General features: G+C 44.2%; 2 protein-coding genes across 19 annotated transcripts in view; one reads left to right on the forward strand and one right to left on the reverse strand.

Moving 5' to 3' along the window:
* Positions 1-12,382, reverse strand: part of dlg2 (discs, large homolog 2 (Drosophila)) — a 155,089-nt gene extending 142,707 nt beyond the window's left edge. For 16 of the 17 annotated variants that reach the window (XM_035535289.1, XM_035535299.1, XM_035535280.1 and 13 more), the window contains exons 1-2: positions 10,600-12,382; positions 9,864-9,995 (exon numbers count right to left, since the gene is read on the reverse strand). In XM_035535289.1, the coding sequence (XP_035391182.1) occupies positions 9,864-9,995; positions 10,600-10,618 (151 nt within the window). In that variant the 5' untranslated portion in view covers positions 10,619-12,382. The remainder of the gene's footprint in view (positions 1-9,863; positions 9,996-10,599) is intronic. The other variant, XM_035535275.1, reaches the window with a different exon arrangement.
* Positions 12,383-12,467: 85 nt separating this feature from the next.
* Positions 12,468-13,930, forward strand: tmem126a (transmembrane protein 126A). Of its 2 annotated transcripts, none has more exons than XM_027012714.2 (5): positions 12,468-12,498; positions 12,826-12,943; positions 13,025-13,218; positions 13,304-13,418; positions 13,534-13,930. In XM_027012714.2, the coding sequence occupies exons 2-5, from the start codon at positions 12,846-12,848 to the stop codon at positions 13,730-13,732; spliced, it is 606 nt and encodes a 201-aa protein (XP_026868515.2). In that variant the 5' UTR covers positions 12,468-12,498; positions 12,826-12,845; the 3' UTR covers positions 13,733-13,930. The 2 variants fall into 2 exon arrangements, with proteins under 2 accessions (XP_026868515.2, XP_026868516.2); XM_027012715.2 differs by lacking the exon at positions 12,468-12,498 and adding an exon at positions 12,505-12,594.
* The last annotated feature ends 576 nt before the right edge of the window (positions 13,931-14,506 follow it).

The raw sequence follows: 14,506 nt of genomic DNA on the forward strand, positions 1-14,506 counted from the left end.
GTGCCAGTCGCCTCAGCCAGCAGCATGTGAGCAGCCTGCTTAATCCTCTCAGAGGCCTCCTGTTCCCTATAATTCAGACAATGACCTTATATCCCACATAGGCAACCCCCTCTACACCCACCCACATGCACACACACACAGATGTTTAGTTTCAATGCTCCATCTGCTGAAGCACTTCATATGGTTAGAACGCTAAACTAATCTTTATTCATCTCTCTCCCCACTCCCTGCAAAACATGCCCATAAAATAGAACTGCTCTTCATCAAAACACCATTCATCTCTCTCTCCCCCTCTCCCTCTCTCTCTCTCTCCCTCCCTCTCTCTCTCATATAGCTGTATCAGTACCAATCCTTTAGGACACATCCCTCCCTCTCCCCACCAGCCCAAGTGCTGTGTATATGTGCGTGTGGGGGTACAGCCCGTAATTCCCCGAGCCTGACACCATCACAACACCGATCCGCCCAGCCACCATCACAGCCAGCACAGAAGCGGGAGACGCAGGAGCTCAGCAGAGACAATGAGGCTCCATATGGAAAAGAAGAAGAAGAAAAAAAAAGTGAATCTGCATGAAATCAGCAGGCTGCAGCCGCACAACAATGGCAGCCCCAGGGCTGCGCTCCTGTGCTCAGCTTGCCGGAACATTCTGAACCAGGACAACATAGAGCAATCTCTCCAGCACTCTGGTTATATACAGGAAAAACAAAAAACAAAAACAAAGAAATTTGTATCAGACCAGGACATTACGGACGTGTACAGCTGCTCCTGCTTCACCCCAGCCAAACACGTTTAGAGTCTCCGTTTAGAGGCTAAAGAGTGAAACTGCTGTGGGGCAGTGTGTGCTTGGCCCAGACTGCCTGCTAATCCCCCACACTGGCAGAGCCGGGGTCGGCACCATGAGAGGATTACGCTCCCATCAGAGCTGGGGTGGCAGAATACAACCGGAAGAGCGAGTCGAACAAGTTGCCCCACCGTGAAAGGCCATCGGCAGAGGGTACGCTCCGATCAGGGTTGCGCACCAATCAAGGATGCACATACAAGCGCACGCAGGTGGAGGATTTTTGGCAGAACGGAAGACTAATGGTACCGAATGCTGATGCCAAGGAGCGGGTGCAGCTGCGTCTACACCCCCTCCGTGAGACGTGAAGTGGTCTGGTCTATGACAAACACAGCATTGAGGCCTTCCGGGGGGGGGGGGGGGGTGCCTTTCCCTACTGCTGCATTGTGTTCAGCTCAGTAGTATGCATAATGGATTTGGACTGCTCTCTTGAACGGTGCTTTTACCCATGCTGTGAGAGTTGCGTGCGCGTGTGCGTGCACGCATGTAACGAACTGTTGCTTCTAGTTCTCAGCATGCTCTAGCAACTGAAATGCATCAGGTGGGATCAGGAATCCGATGTCTAGGTTTTTTCCCCTCAGAGCAGATGTGTCTGAGAGGGCATCAAGCAATAGCTGCCGTCAACAACCCTTCTGAGGAGCGGACACTCGTTAGTCCCAGTTTGCTTGCTGATATCTTTAAATGTTACTGGCATGAGTTCTTGCCTGCCTCTTCATTTGCTGTAAGGATTCTTGCGTGTATACCAGGTAGTAATCAACTGGCTCTTCTCGTTTCTAATGGCCTTAGTCTTTTAGAGGATTAGAGGAATTGCAATTTTTAAGCTTTTAAGTCAACTGTCTTTGGAAGAAGGCAAAATCACAACTTCCGAATTCAAAAATAGAGCCCTGTTCAAAAATGGGTGTGGTGCAGAACTGAAATGAAAGAAAATGCTTGAAGTAGGCTGAAGAATCAGGAACATACAGTGTCTTAATCCATCTTAAAATGGGAATACTGGACGATTGACACGACAATTATGCAGTCGCAGTTGACAGTCGCATATCGTGAAAGATTTCTTTGATCGCGAGGTAAAATTTGAAAGTGTTCATAATGTTCATACTGCGGGATGGCCATTTTAGTACATCAGCCTAAGATTGTCAGACATTTTGCTCAAAAATCTCGCAATATGGCCGCTACTGTAACAACAAAAACAACCAAGTATGTGGGACTCAAAAGAACATTTTGTGGAACTGTGGCAGCAGAGAGAATCCTACTATGACGACTCCTTTTGGCAAAAACAAGTCACATATGAATGACCAGAAAATGCCAGAAAATCTTTATTGCATACTTCATATTGTATTGCATACTGTAACTCTTCAGAAAAAGTCAGATCACACCGTCTGTCACGGCACTTGGTCAAGATTTCGGCTGCTGAGTCTTGTACAGGGCGACAAATGTATAAGGCCCTGCTAACACTGCAGGCAAAACAGATTTGGGTCTCAAATGAGATCTTTTGCAAGTAACGGGGAAGACAGGCGTCTCAAGTGATCAGATTGGACCTGCGTGTCCGCACATCGCCAACTTATCTGCATGCGTTGCTGTAGTAACGACGTAGGCGTCAGTAACTACACAGCCATGCTGATGACGTGCTTTTCAAATGTGGATGCGGGAAGGACGGAAGTCCATCATAATCTCGCCCGCCGAATGATCACTCTGTCAAATCACAGATCTGAAACCATAGCAACGGAGGAGACCGTTCTCTTCTACAGCAGTTAAAATTCCATAGCGCTTGAAATTCTATAGCACTTACTAGCTCTCTCTTGCTGAATTCCAGCACTTCTGTTACTCTGGATACACGATCGTCATTTGTCATGTTGTGAGTGATGCAAAAGAAAATCAGATTTGGGCTGGCAGTCTAAGACCACTAAATCTGCACAGGGTAAAGCTGGATTTTGTCCCTACTGCTCATATCTTAGAGGAAAGAGAAGCTTATCTAACAATGTCAAAATGTCATTCTCGTAGATCATTGACACTTTAAAGTATTTCATAGGATGAGAAAACATTATTAAACGTGTTAAAATACTCAATATGATGAGAAATTATCATTATTAATGAAATGACTTTCATCTAACCCTAAAACCACCACAGAAAGCCAAAAATGAATCCATCCTTTAGCAAACGAGGGTGCAGCAGGCCGGGAAGAGTTCATCAAGTTAGAGCGTCTGCCATCTGGAGCCCCACAATGCTGAGCTGAACTGGGCTAAAATACGCAGGCCTGCACAACGAGCTTGTGGGGGTTTAACTGGAGCAGGAATCACTAGCGCATCTGCATGTTGGAGCCCCCACTTTTAACAGCTTCCGCCATGCACCCTTGGGGTCAGCAGAATGGAGATGCTCTTTTCAGCAGGCATTCATCCCCTCATACTACACACCAGCAAAGCATCCGGGCCAAGCACTCAGCGTGGTTAAAACACACACACACACACACACACACACACACACACACACACACACACACACACACAGAGAGAGAGAGAGAAATAGAATTTTACCCGCTGCGTTTCCAAGGCAACTGCAACGTGGTGCAGGAGAGATTTACATTCAAATCGACGCATCAGTGTGAGTGTGATCTTACTTTCTCACACTTCCCCTCCCTCTCTCCCTCTCTCTCTCCCCATCCCTCATAGATGCAGAACTTCCGCACTTTCCCCTGATCTCAATGGGTGGGTGGGTGGAGTGGGCTTGTGCCACTCAGATCCTCTCGAGGGAGAGATTATTGCAGCAATCCCTTGCTGCCCACCAGAACACACACACACACACACACATGTACATTCAATGACGAGCAACCTCCAACTCTAATACATTCATAAAACCACCCCATCCTTGTTAGCATACATCCTTGTTCTTGAGCAATGGCCCTAAACCCAGCCGCTGCCAATATGTTATTGAGTGAGGGCCCCAAACCCAGCCACTTCTAATTATGGGTGTAAAAGTACACAGAAATCATGATTTGTTTCACCCCACAGTTTGGACATCACAATTCAGTACAAGTTTAGTACATCAGGAGAAAGAACAACAACCCCCCCCAATACATCAAGCTAGGTGTCGTTTCATTTATTCTGACTAGATGGCACTCTAGGGGTTTCTGCTGTACTCGACCCACAAGGCAAGTCCACACAACCCATTCAGCAACGGGACTCTCCTTCCGTGGGAGCTGGGAGTGCCTGTGAACACCCCTGACATCATTGAGCGCCAGCATCAAAAAAAAGACATAACGACGAAGATGGATCGTGGTCCACTAATTAGATGACCTGAGTCAGCCGCCAGCTGTTCGCCTGTCTGAGCCATGTGTTGAGACATGGAAGAGACCGGGATAGCTGCAGCGATGCGCTCGTTTATTTTCTTTAAACTGGATGTCAGCGCTTCGGCTCTCCCTGACACTGGTCCCCTGTCAGCTGAACACCTGCGTTACCATGGAGACTAGCAGATACCGAACCTCTGCAGTGAATTCTGTTAAGCCTCAGTTGCAGGAGCTTGCGCGGAGCCCTCGCTACCGCTATAATAGTTCAGCGCGGGGGACACAGGGAACCACAAAACAGAAGCATGGGAGAACATGGGAGCACTGTTCCAAGCATCATCCATTAACCAGTGTTAACTGGGGAAACTGATAGGGTGAACAGGCTGCAGAAACAGCCGGCTCCAAACCACCAGAATAGGCACATAAATAGGTCTCTACAATCTTGGGCTGACAAAAAAAAACAAAAAACAAACAAACAAACAAACAAAAAGTTCTCATGACTGTCGCTCTTCGACAGAACACCAGAGTGCCCTCTGCTGGTGCACCAAAGACTCTGCAGCGCCCTGTGCTTTATGCCAGGAAAACTGCAATGTAAACTAATGCAACGCTAAAAATAATTTGTTAGCTCAAACATTGCCATCTGCCAGCCTAACATATTGTGGTCTCTGTTTAAGTGGTTTCAGTGTTTTCAGATGCTACTGATGAAGTTAAATGATTATTACACTTCAGCTCACTTAAGTGAGAGACTGAAATGCTCCCGTGTTTGTGAGATTTTAACCTGGTGATCAGTTCTCGCTAAAAACACTTTGCCCTAAAATCTTTACAAATCAGTGAACCGAATTGTAAACATGCCCACTCATTTGTAAATACACACATATGTTTGTAAACATGCACACATGCTGGGAGCCCACTGCCTGCACACGCACTACTGCGCCGATATTATCATCAGTTCATTTACTGCTTCGTGTTGAAGTTTAGGAACACCGTGAGCACAGTGTCATCTTCTGAGCACCACAAACAGGCTGGAGGTCTTAAGAAAGCTGGGTCTGTTTTGCAACTCCCATAGTGCAGAACCTTCAGAGCACAAATGTAAAGGCTTGTGAGCCTTCGTGTGCCTGCAAAGGCTTTTTTTTTTTTTTTAAATACCACAAGATGGCAACATTTTCCTTTTTGAATGCAACATCAAGCAACAGCTGTATTTATTCATGGCAAAGCCAGTACAGCTCAGCGTTTTGTACGTGCGAGGATCTAGAGCCCATAGCTTTGTAAGGGAAAATTCACATCGCATTCTCATCTGCAAGTCAGCAGTCGTCTCTTAAAGGAGAAAAAACCTCCAGGCATTCTGACACATGCGACAGTGGCACAGTGTGGTTAGAAATACTGCTCCTCTCCCCATGTCATAATGGTAACTCATTTTACAAAGTGGTGCAGAAATGGTTAGGAATTATACCACTAAACTAGAAGTGTAGTTGTAGTAGTGTACTGTGATTGCCCACAAACCACTGTGTTAGGCAATCTAAACTACTATAGACATGCTCTTGAGTATCTAGAAAAAGAGAAACAGTTTGTGGTTAAGGACCGGCGATGATCCGGTAGCAGCCCGCAGTCATGGCTAAAGCTCCACGTAGGTGACGCTACACTGGAACATTTGTTCGACTGACTCCATTAACATCTGAGAGAAATGAACTCTGATACCATTTCATCGCTGACCTCCAACCAGGGGCCATATTTTGATGCCCAGCTCACATCAGCCACGGCTGACCCAAGATCAGAACCTGAATGGCCAGACTGCGCCTCCTCATAAAAACCATCATCAGTGGCATCGTTGGGTGGCTACGGATCCACACCAACTCCCAAAAGGTCACAGCACACCACTGAGCTGTTCACGAACACAGCCAAGCCCCCACGGAGCAAAACCTCCCCACCCCAGAAATTCAACAAGGCAGGTGTGGGGACAGGGGCGCTAGAGCAGAGGTGGGAAGAGAGAGCCCTGAGGAGGTGGAGGTGGGGATGCCTGGGATAATGTCTGTTAAACAGGAGATTAAACAAAGCCACAGGAAAGCCTGATCATTCCAGGACAGGAAAGAGATGTGAGACATTTACCTGACACTTTTATCCAAAGCAACATACAATTATGACTGAGTACAACTTGAGCAATTGAGGGTTAAGGACCTTGCTCAGGGGCCCAACAGTGGCAACTTAGCAGTGGTGGGGCTTGAACCAGCAACCTTCCGATTACAAGTCAAGAACCTTAACCACTAAGCTACTGCATGCACGCACACACGCACACACACACGCACACACGCACACACACACACACACACACACACACACACACACACACACACACACACACACACACACACACACACACACACACACACAAAAAACAACATTCATTCACTCCCTGACCACACACACACACACACAGAGAAAACAACATTCATTCACTCCCTGACCCCATGACGGTTACACACCCAGCCAAAGCGACAAGGCGGTACTGATGGCTGCGCCGCATGGCCATATGTTACAATGCATCACAGCAATCTTACTTGGACAATGGCCAGATTTACTCATGTTCTACAACTCTCTCTCTGCGACTGTCCGCGACAGCTGTCCCAGGAGAGGAATGATTTAATTACAATATAGCAGCAGGGAATAAAACCCCTCCTCAAGGGACCGATCTCTCGGTGAAACGTGAGCGTAGAGCCGTGTCCACACGATTAAACAGGGCAGCGTCCAACCTAGTTCCTCCGACAGTGACAAATGGCGGCCATTAAAAATCTCTATGGAGCAAATTGGCAGAGTGAGGTTGGCCTGCCGATTAGGTCCCGGTGGCTCTGTATCACAGTGATGCACATGAATGAGCCCAATAATGGATACTTAGCAAATGAGCCTTCAAAAGCACACCAGCTCTGAAGGCAGACAGGAGGGCAGCGACTTCTTTATGGATCATGCAAAATAGTAATGTAAATGTAATACAAACAAACTAATTAAAACAGACATCATGCAATTTGACCTTAGGGTCATGGGTTCATCTCAAACCTGATGCGATGGAATACCGAGACCAAACAACAAATAGTGCATCCATGTCTGTTTGTTCTTAAAATCTTATCATTTGGCATCTAGCCCAAAATTGCAATTTCAGTATACAGCAACAATTCAGACGATCTCTATACAGGCCAGGCTAGACTCTTAAACAAATGACAATCTCAAAAAAGATTTTTCACATGTCTGAACTTTGTGAATGCTGTTTATAAACACTGTAAGCGTTATGTCAGCAAACACTGTGAGCATTATGTCTGTGAGCATTATGTCTGAAGGTTCAAAGAGCCTCATATTAAAAAGTGAAGAATACGAGGTCTAAGAGCCATGGTACAGTGCCTGGCTTCCCCTTTTAAACTAATAAACAAGTAACGGTGAAGCAAGTAAAATTTACAATAGTGAGGAACTCATCACTCGAAACAGCATGTTTTAAAGCCCGTTTTCGAGAATCTAAGCTCAGAAAGCATACAAATGACAATATCACTTAAAGAGGTTTGACACCCCTCCGCCCTTCCTGTTGATCAAGACGTTATGCAATAAAATAATGTTTGGTCAATAATAAAGATGCAGAGAACCTTCCGATAGATCAATTATTTTTAAAAAATGGGTATAAAACATACTGAAATTAAACATCAAAGGACTTTGTGAAAATCAATAAAACTCTGGATACATGGAGTTGGATTTGTTTCTGTCAATAGACCACAGCCCACCCCACCCACCCTCATCCTCTGCAACACCATCTATCAAGGAACTATAAAAAAGCAGATATTGCCCAACTCAGCTGAGGTATCACTCACTGTACTCAAGCTTAGCAATACCAAAAGTGAACCATAACCCCAGTTTCCCAAATGGGCGATACTTTTAGCCAGTGCTAATTCCATGTTATGATACTTCAACATACCAGACTGAAATAGCCTGCTTCAAATGTTATTCCCACTGAAAAAAATAAAAACAAACAAAAAACAAAACAGTTGCGCTTTTGGGCTACAGCATTCTTCAAATTCGCCATGTTGGAAAAGGGACAGTAACTGGAGATCTCAGATGGGAGAAGGTGCAGATGGGATAGCTTAACCACAGCTTGAAAAAATGTTAATTAAGTGCATGTACGTGTATGGCATTGTTTAACATCCTCTGTGCATGTGTCACTGAATGAGCTATGTGTGTGTGTGTGTGTGTGTGTGTGTGTGTGTGTGTGTGGTGACCAGTTTCAGTGGCTAAGAGGCAGGTCCACTTTAGCTGTACTGGGGCTTTATCAGTGTACACTCTGAGCAGATTACACTGCCTCTAATGCGTCGTAAAATAATATTTCAGGAAGCACTACTGACCCGTTACTGTTTAATGCAACTTCATTGACAATCAATAAGTAGGGGCTCGTGCTCAGACAGATATTCACTCTTCTTAACACGGTTTCCAAGACACAGTGCTCCAGGAGTCATGCTTAAGCAGAAACAACCATGTGTAATGAGTCACACTTAAGATGTATAACCTGAATGAGACACAAACAGAACAGTAATAAACATCAAATATTCAGACAGATGACTGCACATTAGTCAGTGCATCAATGTGGAGTGCAATATGTTTGCGTTCCCATATCTAAATCACATCTGCTGTAACATTATGTGCCATTAAAAGAGCATGTATGCCAAGTGCAATAGTAGAAGCATAATCTCCTAGTAAAAGCTCACTGCTGAGCTCTCTCCTGCATTAAGAGCTTTATATCTTGCACTTTAACATACAAGCAATTCCATTTTTCCCTTAATTTCTTTTTTTTTTTTTTTTTTTTAAAGCATTTGGCCGCCCTCACACACACACACACACACACACACACACACACACACACACACATACACACATACACACATACACACACCAGAATAAGCACTGGGACTGAGTCATATTCAATTAGTAACTCCACATGAGTCTGACAGCACAGGCGAGCAGTGTGTCTCAGAAATGACCATAAAGCACTGGCGCTCCACTGTGGCCATACTCCAGACCCCATTCCTTACATCTACATCAATGCAAAGATATACGACCTAAGCATCTTAGATTATTAAGATGTTCAATGAAGATAGTGTCAGTACGAAATTAAATAAACTATTAAGACATCATTTATTTTAAATATTTGAAAAATTTTAAAAACTGCACATTTTCATGAAAACTAGATTTTTATTATGCCTTGCCGCAAATGTGTACAAAGGGTCAGACGACCTGGAATAAGTGCGCATATAAAGCAGTTCAAAACTTAAAAAGCCTCAAGAATAAGTGATGAGCCTCGGCAATCTTATTTTTTTTAAACCTGGAGAGCGCGTGTGCAGAAGAGCTGATGGGGTGCAGGCACACAAGGCCAGGGGGCTCTGCGACGCATCTCCTGCTACATCAGCAGAGTTAAAAATAACTTACATTTCTGAAGATAAGCTCCTACCTGCAGAATGAGTCTACTGCTTCAGATTGGACTAACCATGCCCAGAGCAAGCGTGACAACCGCTAACTACACAGGCTGCCTAGAGACAGAGCCTGGGTGCACCGAGGACCCCACAAGCTCCGGCAAACGTCAGGCAATCGCTGTAGCAGGAACTGCTGGTTGGACACCACCTGCCACGGGGAGCTTTGAGCTCTGTGGCATGTGGGCAGCGCCAGCACACGTCCCCGACCCAGTTTGTCTGCGTGCACGTGCGCTCCCGTGCAGAATTCGTGGGAGGACTCACCGATGAGGGCCTGGAAGAGACTGCTTCTGAAGATGCCCACCACTCGCTGGATGGCAGCTTTGAGGTGTTGCTCCTCTGGCTTCCTCAGCGTGGAACAGTAGTCCTGCAGCAGGTCCAGAGCCCGGGCCGTATCTGCCGACACAGCCGCAACACGCAGGCGCCGTCGGGTTAGGATTTCCATACCGTGTAGCAGCCTGACTATATTTCTAGTCATTTCACTTCAAGCAGTTCTGACAGTACAAATTCAGTTCTCTCCGCTCCAAACCTGACAGGCGATCATCATTTCTAACATTTAAAGGGATATCAGAGAAAAACGATGGACCTTTGCTTTCCCTTGAATAACGACGTCCTGTTATGGGACATGCAGCTGATTACCCAACCAAAAATTGACCAAGTTGTTAAAACAATAACAAGTGAGAGATCATCTGAGGACAGAGCAATGCAGTCCATACTAATGTCTATATCTACGGATTCCAAAGCACGTCTACACGATACCGTCATCATTTTATGTACCCCATTGCTGCAAATGTGCAGCACGGATTCAACAGGAGTCCAGTAATGACTGAAATGAGTGAATGCTATCACACAATCCAAGCCACAAAAGAAATATTTTTTAAAACCTTCAGCCTTTATGCTACAAATGTCATGTAATGATAACGTGATGTTTATTAAGCACTGCCAAAACCATGCACAAAAGTAAAACACAAATGCTGTAACGTGGGGCGGTTTTCCTCACCTTTTTTTCTTAAAGGCATACTTGCTTTTTAAATCTGCGTGACGCTGCCACTCGTTAAGTGACCAGCACGTTTCCACTTCATTTGTTTGAGGGCTTTGGAGTTCTTGGGCGAGTTGTAAACTGTAAAGTAGTGAGCAATTGGCCAGATTTGTAGCTGTAGCTGTGCATGCACTTTAAACAGCATTTAGCTCTCGAGTGCCAGCTTGCAGATTTGAAATCCAATAGGCCAAGTCAGTTGTCGTCATAACACCAGTCGGAACATCTCGTAAAAGAGAATTTGAGACTATATCAGCAGCCGATGACTGTGGCAAAATCAGATTTGAGCAGAATAAATTCATAATCCTGTGTGCTCAGCGATCCACGTGTCATTCAATCCGTAGAAATAAAACATCTTAAAGAAAACATCCTGTCTTGTTTCCACCTCATATCTGAACACATTGGAGCTGGTGAAGACATTGCACTGGCTATATTAGCTATGGTTCCAGCTCATAAACTCATGGTGGGTGTGGTATAGGCGTTGGGGTCTCTGCTCATAAACTCATGGCGGAAGTGGTCCAGGTGCTTTGTCCTTCATCTTCAAGCCTTCACCAAGTACAGTAGGATGCGCTGACATGTACTGTATCCTGCAACTGCAAAGCGATGTTTTTTTTAAAGATAGAATTTTATTGTATCCTTGGTCGCAAATACACTTTGATGTAATTAGAGGCTTTTTAAAATGAACACCTATCGCAGTTCGAACAAACATTAAAGACGAATGGATATGGGGTTAAAGCCATCCTTTGACCTTAACTGGTACTTCGATGAAGCGCATGAATTCACTCCTCTTTCAGCATGGGTAGATCTAAACAGCTACATATCTAAAACAGTACTGCAGTCGTCTACGGATCAGGTGATTTTCACCACTACACGGCGAATCCTCCCAACTTTTTAAGCTATTTTGTCATTTCCGATATTCTTACGCGTTGAAGTCAGACCATTTCAAAGACGAATCTCAATGGTACATTTTTGAAAATGGAATTTACTCTTGATATAGTAGGATTTCACATTTTCAAATGATACAAACTTATCTGTTCGCCCGATGAATGCAAGTGCAAAAAGTGTGCAGTGTGTAATTAGGGCTTACGTTATGGTGAGCTAGCGACAGTGGTGCGGTATCAAGTGGATCAAGAACTAGATTTTACCAACGTAGCCGGATAACACAGCGGTTTATAAGAGAACTTGTAGTGGACTTCACTTACAGCCTCTATGGCAATGGGTATTCAAACTGACTCATCACTCTAGCTAGCTCATTTCGACTATGTAAAGCATCATTTGCAATGCAAAAAAAAAAAAAAGACAAATACTGATTTGCAAAGTTAAATGCTGTAGCTAGCTGTGGCACTACTCAGTTTATGCAGACTTAAATGTGAAGAACATTCTCAGATGGTTGAGTTACGAAGCCACCTGGCTAGCCAGGAGATCGGCTAATTTCACAGAGCAAACGGCAGCTTGTCGGAAAAACACCTGCAAGTTTAAGCTAGCTAGCATACAGAAAACGCATGGCCCTCTTTACTTTCAATATCTCTCCATTTCACGTCATTCGAAATAGTTACAACAGACGGTTTTCTCAAAATGCTCACTGACATAAAGGCAATTTACTTTACATCTGTCCCGCCACACGGTCGTCTTTCTTTGGTTTCAGGGCATCTGTGTCAAGCTGTTGTGGCGCTGGACTCAGCGCGGAGAGTGCAGCAGCAACAGCACCAGGTTCGCCTTAGCAACCAGAGGGCGGGCTACTACGCGACGGCCGCGATTGACAGAACCAGCCGCCAATGGCGTGAGACGTTTGTACCCGCCTGCGTCGCAGCTCACCAATTGGTGAGGTCGTTTCGTTCCTGAATCTAGGGCTCAAGGTTCACGGTAAGCATGTGGTAAGATATGACTGCGCCCATAAGGGCTGGAAAAAAAGAATTGTTATCGTAATTACATATGATTGTAATTTGCAGGAACTACGAGGTAAGTCGTAAGACAGCATTCCTTATTGAATTGATAGAAGTCGGATTTAGAAGGGAAGTATGTGCTTTTACGTCGTATGGTAGCTAGCTAACGCTAACTTGTTAATATGCTCTGGAAATGTGCTCGTATAGTTATTATCGTGTGCTTTTCATGCAGTGTTCATAGCAGGCTTTTTGTACAGCAGACTAGCAGGTATGCACCAACCCGATCCTTCTTAATTCTCCTTCTTAGCTAGACCACGGGGACACACAATGTCGTTGAAAGACACCGATCAAGGCCAGCGAATGCCCAGAGACGCTGTTGTGGAAATGTTGGCCAAAACATTTATGAAGCTACCAGACTTTGACAGGTATAACCCTGCAACAGTACTTGCTTTTGTCATTGTACAAGTGAAAATGTAATTTTACTTGAGTCTCTTTTTTAACAACAGGAAACTCTTCTTATATGGCCCGGTCTATTTGGGTGGCAATGCTGGGCTTGCTGGACTGATCGCGAATAGTTTTTTTCGACGTGCGCTCAATGTAAGTCAAGGACGATTTACTTCAAGTCTTCCTATGGCCGTCCTTCCTTTTCTGACAACTGTGGCTCTGTACAATGCAACTGTTAGTAAACCATTGTTATCAGGTAAGAGAAGTGAAACCCTTTAAGCTAAACCTAAGAATTCAAATAATAGTAATTACAAAACGTAATTCCACTTTAATTTTTGTAGGAGACCTGAACTGTCCAACCTGTGCCCTGATCAGAGGCAGCTTAGTTGGTGTAGGTGGTGGTGGTTTATACCCAATCCTGCTGGCATTGCCTGTCAATGCTGCACTTGCAACAAGGTATGACATCAATGTGCTGTGTAGATTACTGCAAACTTGCTATTATATATTTAAATGTCTTGTGTAATATGTAAAGTAATTCAAACAGATATGAGGATTCTTAATTGCCTTGCAGGTACAGTAGCACTCCAATGCCAGAGAAGGGAAATCTACTACGCTTTTGGACGAACTTGAGCAAATCTATTGTGCGTAAAATGTTTCCTGTACTGATACTACAGACTGTGTTTGGTACTTATTTAAGCAATAAGCACTATGAAATCTATCTGAAGACTGTTAAATTGTCAGAGTCAGACAAAGAGGAGTATCAGGACTAATTGCATAAAGAAATTTGTGCAGTATATGCCCAACACCCAAACGGCCTTTTCACTGCACCCAATGGATTTATGGTGTATATGACTAGCTATACTGTCTAAACAGACCTTTTGTCTTTCATCTTACCATGCATCTTTCAGGGTTAAACCTTTTGTGTTGTTTACTTCTGATTCAGATTAATAATTAAAATGTAAATGTAGCACCATGTCTGCCCTGTACTCTCTCATCCAAACACACCCTCCCTTTAGTCCAAGAATAGACTGAAACTTATCTTAAACTCTAACAAAATCAAAGCTTCTCCCCAAATTTTCAAACACAGCTGAGGGATTGCCGAACCTCATAATCACACTTATAATACAGTGACATTAAAGAAAAGATCTTGATAAACATTTGGAGTGTACATTTGAAGTACCAAACGTTTATATTCAAAGCTGCACCCTGATGATCACCTGGTTCTTCCACACTCCATTTATATCTCCCATGAATGAGGATCTTTTGCATTACACATTTAGAGTCAGTGTCAGAATCTGCAAGTGCATCCTACCAACTAGCACACAGGAAGTGATGGAAGTGTCAAGGAATGAAAGTAGATCTAGATTAATATTTGCAGTATTGTTACCATAATCAACCTAACTGTTCCCTAAATAACAATCTAACCCTAATGTCCATAAAAGTTAATCATATAGATGAACAGTATGGGACATAAGTATTACAAAATCAAAGTACTTCTCTCTCAAATGTAGTTTGTTCTAGGTGGAAAGTTCCATGTTGAATTG

This window comes from Electrophorus electricus, chromosome 17 (genome assembly GCF_013358815.1).
Source record: "Electrophorus electricus isolate fEleEle1 chromosome 17, fEleEle1.pri, whole genome shotgun sequence".
Lineage (NCBI taxonomy): Eukaryota > Metazoa > Chordata > Actinopteri > Gymnotiformes > Gymnotidae > Electrophorus > Electrophorus electricus.